Below are 18,279 nucleotides of genomic sequence, written 5' to 3' on the forward strand. Positions count from 1 at the left end.
GCTTGAATGGCCACCAAGAGCCTGTTGGGAGTGCAAGGATTCTCTTGCTGGCCTCTCATGGGATGACCAGTCTGCTGGAGGGTTGGAGGCATGGAGTTCATCTCCCCCAAGGCTCCTCCCTCATGCTGATTCTCAGCAGAAGAATTTGTCCTTCATTTGCTCTACTTGGAGAGTGTGAGGAAATTTTACCACCCCCTGACTCCACCCAATTCCAAGCAAGTGAGAAGAGGAGTGGAAAGTCCAGTGGAGGCTATGGTAAGCCCTTGAGCACTTAGTACAGTGCTCTGCACAAAGTAAGCACCATTGATTGGTGGCTGGACTGACTGATTGATTGATCGATTCATTCACGATCTAGAACCCTGCAATATAGAAGCCCAAAGTGGATCTGGGTTGGACCACACTGGTTTGGGGCAGGCCCCCCTGCCCCCAATTCACACTTGTTTTTTAGGTCTTCTCGGGTTTAGACCATGCAGCCCTGTATGGGCCACAGTTCTGGTCTGGCAGATTGTGCTAATGAAAAGAGGACTGGGTTCAGGCCTGGCTTGCTGGGATAAGGTGGCCATATATCCCCACCTCTTTTCCGACCTCTCTGAGCCAGGGGTGGGGGCGGTGGGGGTGGGAGGCAGGACAGCAGCAGTGTCACTGCCCAACCGTGCTGTGCTGGCATGACCTGCTCCCCACAAGAGGTGAGGTCGAGCCTGGTTGGGGACCCGGCCAGGTTCAGGCCTCACAGTCCCAGGGCTTGGCCTGAGCTAGGCTAAACCAGATTTTGGCTGGCAGAGGGCTCTCCCAGACCAGAGGGGATCATGACCCCCAGCAAGCCCCGTGACTTCAGTGCATCCAGAGGGCCCCAAGAATGGAAGCTTGGTCAGCACGGGCTTGCACACAGATTCAGGTGCAACCCCTAGGACTCCGGTTCCCAGGGTTGTGTGAGGACATCTGGTCATATGTAGCACATTGTGTATGTAGGACTCTGCCCTCTCCCCAAATCAGGTTGGGGTCCAGTCAGATAATCCTTGGATTCAACCAGAGTCTACTCCAGTCTACTGCTTGGAGTCTCACCCTAGCCTGGATTTAGGCAGAACAAAGGATGCCTTGAGGCTCTGGCTCCATGAAGGAGAAGATTATTTAACATGGGGAAGGGGCCTAGCCGGTGACTGGACAGGATGAGGGGAAATGAGCCATGATTGGTACATTTTGTCTCCCTCTGCCCCAGCCTCCCAGCTCAGCTGCTCTCACCTCCTAGCATTTTGGCCCTCAGCTGTGAAGTTGGAGGCACTGATTCTGGGATAGGGAAAGATGCCCAGAGGGAGAACCTCTTTGCAGCCTCTCTCCCTTACCTCCGGATATTCTCATCTCACCATCGCATTTCCACAGCTCCTTCTGGCCCCCTGGCACGGGGCTCCTGGATGGGCCCTTCCTCCACTTACTGTGAGGAGGGCAAGGGGCTGAGGGGGAGAGAGCTGACACAAACAGCAACATATACTTCCTTCTGAATGCATTCCCTCTCTGCCCTTTGCTCCATCTGGGCCTTCCTCAGTATTTTCTTACTGTACCATCCTATGACTTTGCTAACCCAAGTAATACTTCCCACCAAGAAGGATGTGTGTTTAGGGCTAGGGCCTCTGATTCAGTTACATTGGGCCCCTGAAGAGGTGTAGGCCCCGGCACAGCTGAAGTGGCTGAATCTGTGTGGTTCTACCCCGACCTCTGCCCTCTAGACTGTAAGCGCATTGTGGGCAGGGAATGTGTGTTATATTGTTATTTTTACTCTCCTAAACGCTTAGTACAGTGGTCTGCACACGGTAAGTGTTCAATAAATACAACGGACAGACTCTCTGGGAAAGGGGCACCAGGGTACAGGGAGTCTTGGGGCAGGGGGAGGGGAGGATGGGGATGTGGAACCAGCAGGGCAGGGGGTGGGTGAAGGGGCCATTCGGGGAGCCCCTTAGAAAGTTTGTCATGGATGGGGAGGGACGTCCCCCTAATTAGAAAGAAAGGGGAAGCCAGGGGAGTGAAGGGGAGAAGAAGAAGGAGGAGGAGGTTCCTCCTTCCAGGTCCCTGGTCACCCTGGAGAGTCCCTCCTGGCTACTCATGCCACCACTGCCTGCCCAGATGCCCTGTCCTACCCGGAGGGCCGGGGGGTGGGGGGGAGGTGAGACGCCACTGACTGTCTGGGGCTGCCCCCCGCACCTCCCCCCCACCGGCCTCCCCTTCCGCGTCCCCGTTCCCCCCCTCCCCTCCCCCGATTCTCACCTGGTCTGACTCCAGCTAGCACAGGCAGCGGGTGATGGGTGAAAGCCATGCGCGGGGAGCTGGTCTGGGAGGAGAGGGCACTGCAGAAGTCGAGCTTTCCTGACTTCTTTAGAGAAGCAGGGCCTGGCGAGGAGGAATCAGCAACATAGGGCAGGTTTAGCGGGAGGGTGGAGGGAAGCGGGAAAGTTGGGTTAGCCCAGCAGCTTACACACCCTATGCTTCTCTCCCTTTCCCTCTCCTTGCCCCCACCCCAATTTCCTCCACGCCCATAATTCCTACACCCCCTGGCACTGCCTTCTCCTGCTTCCCCTCCTCAGTCTCCCAAGATCAATCCCCAGCGCCTTCTGCATTCCAAGGTGTGGGGTAATGTGAGGCACTGGTGCACTGGGCAAGAGGTAGAAAGGGAGGTGCCCACTCTTGCCCCCTAGGGCAAGTGGGTGGATCTGCCTATGCCCAGGCTTGCTAGGGCTGCAGGGAGGGGTTTCCGCCTCTCTATCCTGGAGGGGGTTGGCAGGGAAGGGCAGAGTGGAAGAGGCAGTGCAAGAGAAGCCCCTTGTCACTGTCAGGGTCGGGGGTCAACCGAGCAGGGGTGTACCAACTACGTTCACACATGAGCACGTATGAACATATAGACGTGTACCATGGGGTTCGCCCATCCATGTGGGACTGAGAGGAGCAAGGTGGTCTGTGTTCCGTTAGGGACTTCCAAGTTGTGATGGGAGAAAGGGGCATTCTGCCCTTGTTTGAGGAAGGGACTTGGAGCTGGGGTCGGGGGGAGACAAGAGCACTGAGAGCAAAGAGGGAGACAGGGCAGAAAGAGCAGGGAGATCAAGTAGCTCTGGGATCCCTGGGTAAGGAGAAAGGAACATGGGCAAAGCCACTTGAGCAGGCTTGGCGAGGGGGCAACCTGTGAGGTACCCTAGACCCTTGAAATACCTGGCTGTTACACCTAGAGCTTCTGGGGTTCTGGAAGGCTAGTGGTAGACAAAATGAGTGGTGTTGCCTAGTGGATAGAGCATGGGCCTGGGAGTCAGAGGACCTGGGTTCTAATCCTGACTCCACCACTTGGCTGCTGCATGACCTTGGGCGAGTCACTTAGCTTCTCTGGGTCTCAGTTCCCTCATCTGTAAAATGGGGATTAAGACTGTGAGCCCTATGTGGGACAGGGACTGTGTCCCATCTGATTAACTCATATCTACTCCAGGGTTTAGTACGGTGTCTGGCACAGAGTAAGTGCTTAACAAATACCATTACAATTTTTTTTTTAATGAGCCACTGTAATTATCTCTAGATTACATTACATTCACTACCTCTAGAATTGGTTGGTCAGGCCTACGATTCTGGGGGAGCGTTGGCACCTGGTGGGAGAGAGGTGTGGTTGAGTAGTTGGGGGAAACTCCTTGCTTAGCTTCTCATCTGAGAGTGCAGCTTCCCAGGGTGAGTGACCAGTGGCAACCACATGCTGGGTTGGTACAGTGTTCAACGGATACAAGGGTAACGTGGTTTCCTCTAGGAGTGGGAGCCTGGGAGACTCCTAGAAGGGTTGGATCCCAGCTCTGGTTCTCACCTCCTGTTTCAGAAAACTTGTGGGGGAAAGGTACAGTGGCTCAGGAGTCAACTTCTGCAGGGACCAGCCAGGCTGATAGGCTAGATAGAGGATGGAGGAGAAAACCTATCTGTTCTGCAGAGAAGGCGAGGAGAAAGAGGGAAAGGAGGGAGGTGGGAAGAGGAGAGTCCCCAGCCACAAGGAGAGGTGTTATCCAGCAGCAGCTGTGTGCCACCTGATAACTGGCATGGCAGCGGGGGTGGGGGAGCTCCCTGCCAGCTGTGCACAGCTGTCCCCACTGCCACAGCAGTGCTTCCCCAGCTGTTCCCAGGCCTGCAGCTGGGCTGCTTAATTGGCGATTTGTCGACAGCACCGGGAACAACATGAGGAGGGGGGGCTGGGGGAGGGGAAGAAAAGGGAAGAGAAGAGAGCTGGGGAGTTGGGGTTGGAGGGTGGCCAAAGGGAAGGGGGAGACTGTGAGAAGAGTGGGGAGCAGCCAGAGATCTGGTGAAGGTTTGCATTTGAACTCTTCTGCCCCCTCACTCCTAGACACCAGGAGGAGAGGGGTTCAGTTTCCTGGGATTGGGTCTTCTTGGGAAATGGAGGGGAGGATGTAGGGGACAATCCAGATGGAAAATCTGAGGAAACTGCTCTAAACACAGAGTCCCCAAGTGGAGAGATGCAGTGAGCTGTCCGGAAGCAGAGCGAGAGAGCATGGCACACACAAGTCTTGGTGTCTTGCCCTTCCCTCTTTGTCCTTGCCCTTGCCTCCTCTCTCCCTGCCCCTCTCTCTCCCCCCTCTGCCTCCCTCTTCAGAATTGGGAGCAAAATCTGCAATCTTCAACAGTCACTTTCCAAGGCCCTTTTCCCCTCCTCTTCCCTCCTCCTCCCTGCATTCCCTGTCTCTCCCCCACAGACCCCACTGCACCTGTCCTGATCAGCCCCACTCCTTTCTTTATGGTATTTATTAAGTACTTATTATTTGCCAGGCACTCTACAAAGCTCTGGGGGAGATACAAGCCAATTAGATTGGGCAGAGTGCATGTCCCACATGGGGCTCACAGTCTTAACCCCCATTTTACAGATAAGGAAACTGAGGCACAGAGAAGTTAAGTGACTTGTCCAAAGTCTACAGCAGACAAATAGTGGAACCGGGATTAGAATCCAGGTAACTTCTTCTCCTAACCCCCTCCCCATCACCAAAGCGTTCAGATGGGACCTTGACGGACATTTCTGGAGCAGCTGGGCCCCAGTGGAGTGTCATCTTCCATCTGAGGAAACTGCTTTAGAGATGCTACCTTGTTACTACTTGGTGAACACTCATTTCCCCTGCCCCCGGGCCCCAACTCTTGGGGAAGGGGAACTGAGACTAGCCGGGGGAGGGAGAGCACTAAAAGGATGGGGCAGGAGAGTAGCTAGAAAACCTAGGAGCTCTCCCCATCCTAGCCATTAATCCCCTCTAAGAGCTCGGAACCTAGTCCAGCAATACAACGCCCAACTCCCCATATCCCCTTCAGGCACACTAACTGTTCTGCTGATAAACATCAACAAGGACTAGCCTCTCAATTACCCATGTGCAAGAGCACACCCATGGCATCTGAGGGTAAAGACAGTCTCCACCTACATGGAAGACATACACGCGTATATCCATATTCCAGCACACACACTTTATGAGCAAATGTGCTCATACACACCAACATGCAATCTCCACGCAGCGGCTAGTCATACCAAAGCTGCCAGCAAAATGAGTGGCGGGAAGAGAGGGGTGCTTGGGGACACTGGTCTCCAGTCTCAGGAGGAGTGGGTCTAGTGCAGGGAAGGGGGGAGGGGACACAGTTGGGGTGACCCTAAAGTCACTGGAATTTATTTATTGAGTTAGGAGATGTTCGCTTCCCTTCCCCTCACAGTCCCCTCTTCTTTCTGGCTTCCATAAATCCCCCAACCCACAACTAGGATTTAGAAAGAAAGGTCTGTGGTGAGAGCCTTCAACTCTCCTCTCAGCTGTGGGAAGGGGACATGTCTTCTTGTGAGCTCTGAGCCTAACCCTTCTCCTCATCCTCACTTAAATGCCCCTTCCCCACCTTCTCCCCGGTGGAGGGCTTGAGTCGCCCTTGTTTCTGTTGGCTACCCCCAGGGAGAGGGAAACAGAGAATGTCAGAGTAGGGAAAAGGGTCATCCCCCTGCAGAGGGTTCTGGGTGGCCAAATGATAGCAGTTTCACTCCTTAGGTCTCTACCCTCTGGGCCGCTCTGTCCCCGGACAGCTCCTGCTGGCCCAGCCTCACCCCTTATTTCCATCCAGGCTCTACTGCCCCAGGGAAAGGCAGTGAGGCAAAGGGGAACCCCCGTACCTCACACCCTAGCAAATGGGGTGACCCCAAGTCCACCTTGGTGGTACTCAGGAGGACGCCCAGAAAGTAGGGCATGGGAGGCGTGCCAAGAGCTGGCTCCTGCCTGTTGGGGCAGAAGTCCAATTCTCCAGCTCCTTTTGGAGCTGTGACTAGGGTAAAAGGCCTGTGATTCTTGGGTAGTGCTGGCATCCAGCAGGATGACCAGCCTCAGAGAAATCTGGGGGAGGGAGAAAGGGGGAACCTGGGAGGAGTTCTCAAGTTTGCCCTTCCCTTCTTGGTTTTCTCCAGGTTTCCCAAAGAGGCTGGCCCTTGAGCTCCTGCCAATTCTCTCCTAACCCACGCCTTGCTGCCGTGGCACCCGTACCTGCATCCACATCATTGGGCCACCCGCTGGACTGGCTGCTGCCAGCTGCTGGGGACCGTCCTGTCCCAGGATAAAACACATCGTCCACGGGGCTCTCCATTTCGCTGTCATCTATGGACTTGGGGCGCTTGGTGGTGCTGTGGGGGTAGGTTGGGGAGAAGGATCAGATGAAGCAGCACAGTGGAAGGGGCCAGGAAATCACTCCTTGCCTTCCCCAAGAGTTACCCCTTTCTGAGGCTCCTGTAGGTGTGGTGGAGGAGGGAGGCCAGATGAGCACCAAGGTCCATTAGCTGGCCTTGGCATTGGCACTGGCGTTGACACTTCTTATTAGAAGTGGTAGAAGGGAAGGAGATTTGCAATCTCCATGGCCACTGGTATCAGCTGCCCATGTCCACGCTGGCACACAAGCCCTAGGTTGCCACCCCTGCAAGAGGGGGGGTAAGACACTGCTTCTCCCTTTGGGGTGAGCAGAAGGGTTGATATGACTATGAGAGTCCAGTATTTCGCTCTCTGCCAGAAAGGTTTGGCAGTGGGGTGGGAGCGGGGTCAGGGTGCCAGGGCAGGGCTAGAGATGCTGAGTTGGGGCCGGGGAAGCCTTACCTGGTGGAAGGAGGGGAGGTTATGGACCGCCGCCCCAGTGTCACTTGATTTATGTTGTAGTAGCTGGGGCTCTCCAGATCCGCCAGGGAAAAGTTGGGCCCTGACGCCGTGGCAACGGGAGCTGGAGGAGGAGAGAGGCCGTCAGAGGGAGACGGACCCACAAGCGGGTACCAAACCTGCCAAAGGGGACTGAACAGGCCCCCACCCTGGTGGGGCAAAAGGCTCCACTGTGGACTACGGCCTACTCCGGTTTCTATGGAAACCACAGCCTGACTGCCAGTAGTGGGTGTTCCCTCCTGCCACCTCTGGGTGGCCGCCTGGCCCTGACTTGGGGCACAGAGTGGGCTTTGGGGAGAGTGGGAGTTGGAGGGGCCAGGGTTGCCTGGCACAGAGACATGTTCTTTGTTCGTGATACCCAGGGCAGCATGCCGTCTAGGAGCCTAGGCCCCAACCTCTGCCTGCTAGGAGCATCCCCAGGAGTCCAGTGGGATTCAGGGGTGCAGCGGGAAGAGCAGGTTGAGGAGCGGACACTGGGTGAAAAGGAATCCCCTTTTGATTTGGGGGTTGGGAAAGAAAATTCTCCTCCGAACCCTTTGTCGACCTTTCTCCTGTCCAGAGAGGGCTGGCCAGCCTACCTGTGAACCCATGCAGGCCCTACCCCTGCTGTCATGGGTCACCCCCAGCAACTCACTGGAGGGTTCAATTCCGCCCAGGACATCAGGGAAGGAACCTCCATGGAAGCAACTTCACCAACCGTTTTTCCCCTCTCCTCTCTCTTTATCCCGCCCCCACACACACCCTTTTTGTGTGAAGCAATGGCTAGGTAAGTTCACGATGGACACTCGATAAACATTGAACAGTCGATCGCTGGGTCCTCCCCCCACCCGATTCCACCCATTCCCCCCCGCTTTAGCAGGGTGGGTTACTTACTCTGAGACACTCTCACCAGCTCAGTCACATTCCAGACCCCGGAGGTCACAAAGCAGTCCTGGAAACTTAAGTGCCCTGTAGGGAGGTGGAGAAAGGAGGGAGGAGGGAAAATAAGGAGGATACGTAAAAATGAGCTCCTGGTGGGGACAGGGAAGGAGGAGAAACTTTCCAGGGGAAACTTTAGGAAGGGAAACTTTCAAATGGGGCTGGGGTCTTCTGTCTGTTTTCTGGCCCCATATTACAGTACCGTCCATGCCTTTCATATCCTCCCGAACCTCCTTCTCCCCAGTTATGGGGGCGGGGGTGGGGGGTGGGGTCACAATATCCTTCCATGGGCCTCTGCCTTCCTCTATCAGGAGCTGAGAGATTGAGGTGGATAATGAAGAGCTGGCAGGGCTTGAAGGAGGAACAACTCTGGAAGATCAGGGAAAGGAGGACCCCAATAGCCCCCCCCCCGATATAATAACTGATATTCTACCTCCCCCCTGAACACCCAACCTCGGCAATGAGACTGTTACTTAAGGATGGTGTCTGAGAGCCCCTGGGTATAGTGAGTTTTGTAAGCTTCTCTGAGGTCAGGGATCATGTCACCTAACTCCCTCATTCTCTCCCAAGGGTTTAGTATAGTACTCTGCCCACAGTAGGCACTCAGTAAATAAAATTGATTAATTAACTGATTGAGTGATTGGGGAGTGTGGTTGGGGAAGGAACAAGACCTGAGAAGGGTCAGGGAAGATCAGGGAAGGGCAGACACTCACCGTTGGGCAGTGGTTTGATGTCCGCATCTCCTTGCTGGTTTGAACTGTCTGATTGTCCGGATTCTGCCAGGAGACACAAAAAGTGGGGACTGAGTCAGGACTGAGGGCCCATTTTAAGATTGGTCATTGCTTTCCTACCTCACTATCTTCCTAGCTCCCCCATACCATGTGCAGGGGAGTCAGCTGCCTTGGAGCCCCAAAATTAGCTGGGCTACCCTCCAAGCTCCCCCACCCTAAACCCTGACCCATTGATGTCTTCCCCGTTCAGCATAAGAGGAAACTGAGACCCAAGGAGAAACAACAGAGGAAAGAGGGACACTCCAAGAAATCAGGTAGAGATGCTCTGGAGAAAATCCAGGAACCCCCCCCCCCCCCCCCACACACACACAACCCCTAGCCCGGGTCCCAGCATCAAACTTCGTTCCAGAGTTGAGGAGAGAACCCAAGTGACCCCCTCCCCCATACTGCTCATATAGACAGATTAGAGCCTTAATTAATTAATTAATTAATTACATTCCCATCTGCCCCTGCTCCCTCTCATCACCCCCCTAGTCTTTACTTCTCCCCCACCCCGCCCATTCCGCCCCTCCTTCGCCCCTTCTCTCTCTGGCAGTGTGAACTCCCTGGCAACACAGAGGGGGGATTTGTGTCCCCGACGCCATCACCCGTTTTGTGCCAGGCTGTCTGGGGCTGTCTCATGCCCCAGTGCCACAGCTGCTCAGAGCTCAGACACAAGGGCCCATTGTGCAGCCTGTGGCTTACCAGAGTAGTGTGAGTGTGGGTGTGTGTGTGTGAGAGAGAGAGGGAGAGAGAGAGTGTGTGTGTGTGCGCGCGCGTGTGAGTGTGTGTGTTTTTTGAGCTTGGGAAAGCCCCCCCCACCACTAAATATCCGCACCCCCTTACCCAACCCTTTGTGTGCTAGGGGCACTGGCAAGGACCTCTGGAATGCCCGCCTGGGCATGCCAGCTGACAAGAGGCTGGGGAAGCAGGGAGGGCTGTGAGAGAGGGGTGAGGGGCAGCACAAAGCTGGAGGGAAGGGCTGGGGCTGAGAGTGTTCATGCCAGCAGATAACATTAGCAGGGTTAAGGTCAATGCCACCCCTGGCCTGGTACTCAACTGCCCGAAGGCAGGGAGTGGAGGTGGGGACATGGAGAACTCCCCACCCTGAGTCTTGCTGGGTTGCACAACTGGCCAGGTGTTTGCTGGGGATTTCCCCTCAGCAGCTCCCTCTTCCCCAGCAGTTCCACATTCCTGGGGGCAGCTCTCTCTCCCTAGTCTCCCCCACTGGCCTATAGCTAGCTTCTCCCCTTCCAAACGCCCCCCCAAAGGGTCCCATCCCGCCCCTTCCTTCACCCATGGCAGGATCCAATAACCCAACAGAGGGCACTGTTCCCAACAAAGAAGGTTGCGGAGCTCGGGAAAGAGCTCCAACTCCACCCCAGCACGTGGCCCCTGCCTGCCAATGCCATGCACCTGCCTCTGGGGTGGGAGGCCGCCCTAGGGGGTGTGTGTAACAGTCACCCAGCAATGCTGTCCCATGGGGCCAGGGGCAGGAAATGAGCACGGGACCCGGATCCTGCTGCAACCACAGAAATGGGGAGGAGGGGGCAGGGGGAGGAAGTGATTGGCAGAGCAGGAATGTAACTGGCACAGGGGAGCCCACACCCGGCCTCCCGCAGAAACGGCCCCAGGCCCTGGAACAACTGTGGCTCTGACGCACCCTGGCATTGGGCGCCCATTTTGAGAAGCTCTGGGACTGCTCCGCTGCAGCTTATCGGGAAGGGTTGGGCCACCTACCCCTTCCCAGAGTTGGATCCCCACTTCACAGAGCTACTCCTCTCACCTGGGCCCACATCCCCATGGGGGCAGAAGGACTATGAGAGAGGACACCAAGGTCCAGGATAGTTTCAGCTCCATCAAGAAGAAGGCTCTGTGCCCCTCTTTCCCCTCACTCCAGAAACCTGCCCATTTGTCCTGCAAGTGGCTGGAGGGGAGGTGCGGAGAGGAATGGAGGGATGTGTTTCCTTTGTCCCAATTTTCTCCAGAGACCTTTTCTGGCTGAGGCACAACCTGCTTGCTTCCTGGGGGTCTGGAGGAACTGTCCCTCCAGCCATTTCCAGGAGACTGGGGGTGACAGCTCCTTCCCTCACCCTGATCAGTCTCTCCTTCTTTTCGCACCAGAATATGCACCATGTTGCCCTACCCAGAAATTGACTCCAAACTTCTTCATTTCAGGGAAACGGCACGGCCTAGTGGATAGAGCACGGGCCTGTGAGTCAGAAGGTTTTAATCCCAGCTCCACCACTTGTCTGCTGGGTGACCTGGGGCAAGTTACTTCACTTCTCTGTGCCTCAGTTACCTCATCTGTAAAATGGGGATTAAGACTGTGAGCCCCATGTGGGCAGGGACTGTGTCCAACCCAATCACCTTGTACCAATCCCGGCACTTAGCACAGTGCCTGATACATAGTAAGTGCTTAACAGTTATTACTATTATTATTCTTGTTATTTTGCTAAGCAAAGAAGCCTCCAAGTAGAGTCCTTCTAGAAAGTGAGGGTGAGAGTCCATAGACTGTAGAAAGAGACCCACTATGTTCCCTTTCTTGCCCCGCTCAGAGCAACCAGGGCAATCTTTGCCCTAGTAGCCCCTACTTTAGAGGGGGCCCATGGGAACCCCTCTAGGGTGGCCCCAGATTTCACCCCCAACTCCATCCAGCCCTCTGGGCTCAGGGAGAGGAGGATGCTGCCATATCCACTACCATCATTCTCAGCCACCCAAGGGTTCCATCTACCAAAAGTGGGAAATAGGTAGTTCCAGTATCAGAGGCATCCTCTATTTTGAGGAGGAATGACGACAAGGGCTCTTGGGTGAGGGTAAGAATGGGGGTGAAGGGGTGTTTTCAGTTGTTCAGCTGTAGGGCCCTTCCTGTTTCTCTAAGCCTTAGACGTGGCCAGGCCTGCTCCAGGTCCCCAGCCAGTTCTCTACCACAAGACAAAGAATGCCATTTCCAAAAGAAGCAGTGGGGCTGGGCATTGAAACTACAGCTGGGCAGCTGAGGGGCCAAAGTGGGTAGACTCTCCCCTGCCCCGGGGCATGTGGTTACACCTGGCAGCCACCCTCCCACCACAAGCCTTGCATCTCCTCCTCGTGAACAAATACGCACCGTCCCCCTTATCCCTCCAACCTGCTGCTTCATTGGTTCCCCCCTATCTCCATGGCGCCTCAAGGCCTTTCCAGTCGGGAGACTGTACTATGACTCCAGGCCAGCTGTGCCCCGAAACCTGGATCCACTCTGGAAGGAAGAGCCCGATGCAAGAAGGAGGACTTTAGGAAAAGAGGAGGTTCAGAGGGCAGCTGCCAATTAAGGGGACTGGACTGAGAGCCCACCCAGAGCACCTAGGCCCCATTACCCTATTTATTTTGTTAATGAAATGTACATCGCCTTGATTCTATTTAGTTGCCATTGTTTTTATGAAATGTTCTTCCCCTTGACTCTATTTATTGCCATTGTTCTTGTCTGTCTGTCTCCCCCGATTAGACTGTAAGCCTGTCAAAGGGCAGGGACTGTCTCTATCTGTTGCCGACTTGTTCATTCCAAGAGCTTAGTACAGTGCTCTGCACATAGTAAGCGCTCAATAAATACTATTGAATGAGTCACTTGGGCTGAGCAACTGAGTCCAAGACATCAGGGGGGCCTCCTGATATTGGGGGAGCCTTCCCCTCCAGGAGCTGGGCAGAGATATCAGGAGATGAAAATGGGGAAGGGGAGCAGTCAAGAAACTGAGGGAACACTCTGGAAGTCTTCTCTGCCTGGGATATCTAGCTGGTCACGGGAGGGAGCTCTACAACCGAAGTCCCTGCCTGCTGAACCAGGATGAATTGGAGCAATTGAGATTTTGGAGAAAATCCTTCCAGAAACAGGCCCATGGCAGGGGCAGGATGAGACCCTGGGGATGACCACATTGGGCTCTACCAATTCTGGGCCTGACTTTTCCTCCCCAGCAGGCTGAGGGCTGGGCCTCTGATGAGTTAACAGTCCCGGCTGCCAGAGGTCAATCTCCCACCCCTAAAAGCCTGCTCCCAAACTGCCACCTTGGCCCTGATCTGGACTGTGAGTCCAGTGGGGGTGGTGGGGAGGAGGGGATCGTGAAAGGGTAACCGGAGCTGATTGTGGAACTCCAGTTACTGATGTCAACCACGTCTGAATTTTCTTATTTCTTCCCAAATTATCAGATGAAGTGAAGAGGAAGGGACACACACACACACACACACACACCACTAGCATACACACGCATGCACACACACACACGCAAATAGAAAGACAGAGACAAAGACGGAGACGGAGAGGGAGTCCGGGAAAGCTTAACAGCCAGGAAATCGTTTTTACGCTAGGAAACTACCCAAAAAATTATTTTTTTTTTAGATTTAAAGGAAAAAGGGAAAGGCTTGAGCCGTTTTTTTTTTTCCCTCGGTAATAAAGCCGGCTTCACATAACTCCCTCTCCCTCCGTCTCGTTGCTGGCAGCCATTTTAAAACTTGGCAGCCATTTTATTGCTGGCGGCTAACAGCGTCCCCACAATGCTGACAGCCGCCAGCGACGGACATGGTTAGCTTAGCCCTGGGACAAAAGCGAATCAGTCCTAAACCTTAAGGGGGATGAGGAAGCTGGGGGGAGCCTGCCCGAAGATGGAGCCTGACCAAGAGGGGGATGCCAGGGACTGGGCCCTCCATTTTAGAGCAAACAGACTGAATCCATCAACTGACTACATGCTCCCCACTTAGGAGGAGGTTCACCAGAGAGAGATGCTCTGCCCAAGCAGATACCCACTCTTCTCAAGGCCAGAGTCAGAGCTGACACCCAACTTTATGCAGAAGAGGCCCAGTGTTCCTCCCTGCCAAGACACACTGAGCCTATCCCTGAGTTGGGGATGAATGAGGCACTGAGATGGATATGGAAGGTGAGGGAGAGGGAAAGGTTCCCTCATCCCTCACTTACATCAGCTTTTACTTTTACTGTGTTTAGGGCTATCATTGTTTCCTTCAGTTATTTTGTTTAGATCATTTTCATCTTTCTTCCTGTGCCCCTTGGCCTTTGCCCTGCTCCTGGTTCTTAAATCCTGTGATCCTGTGAGGGCCAGAGACCAGGCCTAATTTTATCCTCCATTGTACTCTTCCCTAATGCTTAGCATAGTTCTCTGCAGGCAGGAGGTGCTCAATAAACACTACTGGATGGATGGAAGGAAGGATGGATGGATGGAGGGATGGATGGATGACTGCCTAAAGTCAGCACCTCTCTACCATCTGCACTGGGTGGTAAGGAAGAGGGCCAGGATTAGACTGAGGCTCCCTCTAGGCACTCAGTAGCCCATCCAATAAGCTGAGACACTAGCATTTTACCTCTCAGTCTCCTCAAGTGGCACAAAGAGAAGCCCCTGTGGTAGTTCCAAACAAAAACATCTTCCCAAGAGCAGCCAAGCCACTGGGAATGGTCCTGAAATATCTCCTGCCCTGTCCAAGACCCCAGCCTGGTACAGACCCACATTTCCAGGGGTGGACTGGGGCAAGTTAATCCCCCTCAGCTCGTGCCTCCTATGTGGCTGTGGCCAACTAGGAGTGATTTATTTCTGGCAGCTCTCCCCTACCATAACCCCTGTCCCCTCGTCCAGCCCCCACGCTCGATCCCTACTGCCCCTCTGGAGTGTCACCACAGAGAAGGCAATCTCTGGAGAGACAGCTGCATTGTCTGGAGCCACCTGCACTCTCCCTCATCTCTAGTTCAGAAAGTTGCAGCTCTGGTGGGGACCCAGAATCCAGGGGCAAGCGGGAGCCCCAGGGAATGAGCAGTTGCTTCATTATACCCCCTTTTCACCCCCTCCCCACCCCCAAGCTCCTCAGACTCTTGCCAGCCGAGATCTCAGAGCTGCTCCAGCTTTTATCTGGCAGAATACAGCTTATCAGAGCCACCAGCTGAACAAACAAACAAATCCACGGTTAGTGAGAGAAAACACTTTTCCTGAACTCTTTATCTCCTGTTCACAGGCCCTACGCTCTCCCCACTGCCAATAGCACAGGAGGGGAACTTTTCTGCTTAACAGCTGTTTCTGTCTTTATTCTCGGCTTTTAAAGGCTGAGGGCTTTCTCCCTCTGTATCGGACTCTGTGTCTCTCCCAGTGTCTCTATCTATCTCTCGGTCTCTACCTCCCTGCCTGCCTAGCTCCAAATCCAAAGCCTCCTCCAACTCCTTTCTCTCCCCTTCACCGTCTTCTCCCCTGTGAATAATGTGCCAGGAGGTCGCCTATGAGCACAGGGCGAGGAGGTGCTAGCTACCTTGATGAGGACAAAAGCTCAGGGGGTTTTAAATCCCACCCCAAGCCCCCTTGTCCCCCACACCTACCCTACTTGCCTCCACGCTTACTTGCCCCTGAGGCTCCTTCTGCTCTCCAGGATCCCGGGGGGTTTGGCTTCTCTCTCTTCCATGCCACAGCTTGGCAGCCAGGACAATGAACTCCTTGGGCATTGCCAAAGAGGCCCAAACCTTGCCTCTGAGCCAGTTTGGTGGGGCGTGGTTGAAGAGTGGGATGACTTGCCCTCCCCCTAGCTTGGACCAAGCCTGTGAGGCATTCATTCCAGGGGTGTCCCCCCTCCCCAACCCACTTCTGGCCATTTGTCTCCCAGCGAGCAAGGAGAGAAGGGTGAGGACAGTGGGAGGCTCCTTAAAGTAAGGGGCTGGGGATAAATGCCCCAAATCAGACTATGGGAGGGACCACCCTGCTTCCAGCTGGGCCTGCTCCCCCACACCCCAATACAGGGCTTTAGTCTCCCCCAGCCCCTGGCCCTCTGCTGCTGCGGCTGTGTGTGTGTGTGTGTGTTGGGGGGGGGGGGGCGTCCAGCCAAGCGCGGATGGCGTCTGCCGAAGTCTGGCAGGGACTCAATGCCCAGCTCATTAGCTTGCAGGGGGCGTCCTGCGGCCTCCCTTCTACTGAGCCTGGGGCCTGGGGATCAGAGAAGGCAGGGGCTCGCCTCATAGCAGGCGGCTTGTTGGGGATCCTGGCAAGCATCCCTGAAGTAAAGGCTCCCCAACTCTTGGCAGCTCTTTGGCCCACACATGGCTACAGCCAGTTTCCTCCCCTGCCTTGTCCATGCCTTCGGACAAGCCCCCCAGGGCAATTCATGAGGCAGAATGAACCTCCTCCTTCCAGGCCTCCCTAGATGATGATGAGTACAGCAAAGCTTTAGTGACCCCCTACTCTGTTCCCTGTTCGGGTGGCCCTCAGAAAGGCTCCCTGCAAGGAGGGGAGATGGGCTCGATGCTGGGGAGGGGCAACCCAAGGGAAATCAGCTTTCTTCCCCGTAGTTGGGTCGAGAGATAGACTAGAGGTCCTCCAGGTCTTTCCAGGCTTCCTTACCCTCCAGCCCAACCTAGAAGAAATGTTGAAACCAAAGGCAACTCCAGCTTTCCTGTCCCTGCCTCAGTGTCCCAGGGAGGAATTGTGCCCTCACCCCACCCCCAGCAGTCACCAATGAAACACAGCACAAAAGTGAGTAGAATCCAAGATCTCACTCCCCGCTCTCCCTGCTGCCTAGCATGGAGACTTTGCCAACCCCTCTGGGCTTTGTATCTTCTGCCACTGATCGGGGTGAGGAACCAGTTCACCCTGCACATTTTTTTGGAAGGAGAAAAAGAGAATGAAGGAGAAGGCAAATCCTAAACTGGGCCTAGAGTGGCCCCAGCGGGTGGCACGGGCCCTTAATGAGTGGGCTGGCCGCAGCAGAGCTGGGCTCGGATCAATGATCTGGTTTCTGACTCCGAGGGGCCCTGCTTGCTTTTGCTTGCACACATGTGGCCTGTTACTCTCCCACTTTATTAGCTTGCAGATTGGAGGCAACACGGGCTTCTTGGCCCTGATCTGCACTTGGAAAGTGGCTGCCGGGGTGGGCTTTGCCCTGAAAAGGGACCCTTCTCCACTCCCTCTGACTGCACTGGTTTCTCCACACACTCTGACTTTCTTAGTCCACTCTCTCTTCCCTGTCCAGTGCCAGTCAAGTCCCTGCTCCTCCTCCTGGGCCCATCACAAGTATATTCTGCTCTTTCTCTTTTTTTCTCCCACTTTCGGACTTCTGCCTTTCCCTCTCTATCTCTCTCCATCTCTGTCTCTAGCTCGCCCTATACTCTGCAGACATTTTCCTTTTAATTGGAACTGCTGGAGGTGGAAGGCTCCTGTTGCCAAGAGGAGCCCAGGGCTGCACATAAACCCCAGATTGATGGTGTGTTTTTAATATATATATTTTTTTGGTTACAGACAGGGAGATATTTATGGCTCCCGCTAGGTGAGGAAGGAATGTCCTGCTCACTGCAGCAAGTGCTCTGCCTCGGCTCCTGCTCATAACAAACTCGGCTCTGTTAAAGGGACAGTCCGTAAATCATCCCCCAGCTCAGCCTGCCTGGCGAGCTCTTCGCGGAGCAGCAGGAAGGAGAAGAACACACAAACACACACACACACTCTTGATCTTTCCCTCTTTCTCCCTCTCTCTCTCTCACACACACACACATGCACAAATTCCACGCCATTCCCCAAAATACACCCCTGAGAGCACACCAATATGTACCCCAGGCCACCCTGCCCCCTGCATACACAGTGCAGTCTTCTCTGCTAGGAAGAAACATCCTTTGGCTCCTGGCTTCTCCAACGCTGGCTTCAGCCACATACCTCTTGGGAGTTGAAGAACACAGCCCCAGTTCCAACCCCCATCTTTCCACTTTTCCTGCAGTGCTAGATTCTGTCTGCCACGATTGTCGGCATGTCCCAAGTGGGTGTCCAATAAATAGGAGTGAATAGGCCTGAGATTCTTCTGGACACCCACCAAGGGGTAGCCTTTTGGACCATAACGACCATGGAACTGCCCCACCCAGTCTCTCGTTGCCAATCTAACTGGATAAATCCTGTGCCCGTCCCACCCCCACCCATCTCTCACCACTCAATGTGCCCAAGAGGGTCCAGGGCATGGGAAACCCAAGTTCTGAGAGGGAATGGGGGAAAAGCTTAAGTAAGGTCTGGCCTGCAGCAGCTGGAGCTGGAGAATGCACCCATTGTGCCTCCTGAAACCCAAGTCAAGGAACCCTGAGACACTCCCTGCTGAGGAAACGGGCAGATGGAGGTGAGGAGGGCTGGCTTATTGGAGGGTTCTTTCCAATCTGGGCATAAGGAGGCAGGGTGGGGAGCCTAAGACAAAGGAAGCCCCTTGAGTGTTCAACCCAAGAGAGGGTAAAGGGTCAGAGCACAAGCAGGCAGGGGCAGCTGGTGCCTGACTCTTTCACTCTTCTCCTTCTCCTGTCCTCCCCCATGGCCTCTCCTCCTTCCCTGATTGCCCCCGCAATCTGGAACTACTTTGGAGTCTGGTCTCTTTTCAGAGCGCCTGGCCTGGCTCTCTTGATGGGCAAGGCCTAGAGGACCCCTCCCAGAACTAGGGGTCATGGC

At 54.8% G+C, this 18,279-nt stretch overlaps 1 protein-coding gene across 6 annotated transcripts in view; it reads right to left on the minus strand.

Moving 5' to 3' along the window:
• The window catches only part of NFIX (nuclear factor I X), a 122,622-nt gene that overhangs the window by 18,076 nt on the left and 86,267 nt on the right, over window positions 1-18,279 (minus strand). For 4 of the 6 annotated variants that reach the window (XM_039910458.1, XM_029052679.2, XM_039910455.1 and 1 more), the window contains exons 3-7: window positions 8,804-8,866; window positions 8,046-8,120; window positions 7,116-7,236; window positions 6,516-6,652; window positions 2,257-2,379 (exon numbers count right to left, since the gene is read on the minus strand). In XM_039910458.1, coding sequence (XP_039766392.1) covers window positions 2,257-2,379; window positions 6,516-6,652; window positions 7,116-7,236; window positions 8,046-8,120; window positions 8,804-8,866 — 519 coding nt within the window. The remainder of the gene's footprint in view (window positions 1-2,256; window positions 2,380-6,515; window positions 6,653-7,115; window positions 7,237-8,045; window positions 8,121-8,803; window positions 8,867-18,279) is intronic. The other 2 variants (XM_039910459.1, XM_039910457.1) reach the window with 1 other exon arrangement.

This window comes from Ornithorhynchus anatinus, chromosome X2, assembly GCF_004115215.2.
Source record: "Ornithorhynchus anatinus isolate Pmale09 chromosome X2, mOrnAna1.pri.v4, whole genome shotgun sequence".
Lineage (NCBI taxonomy): Eukaryota > Metazoa > Chordata > Mammalia > Monotremata > Ornithorhynchidae > Ornithorhynchus > Ornithorhynchus anatinus.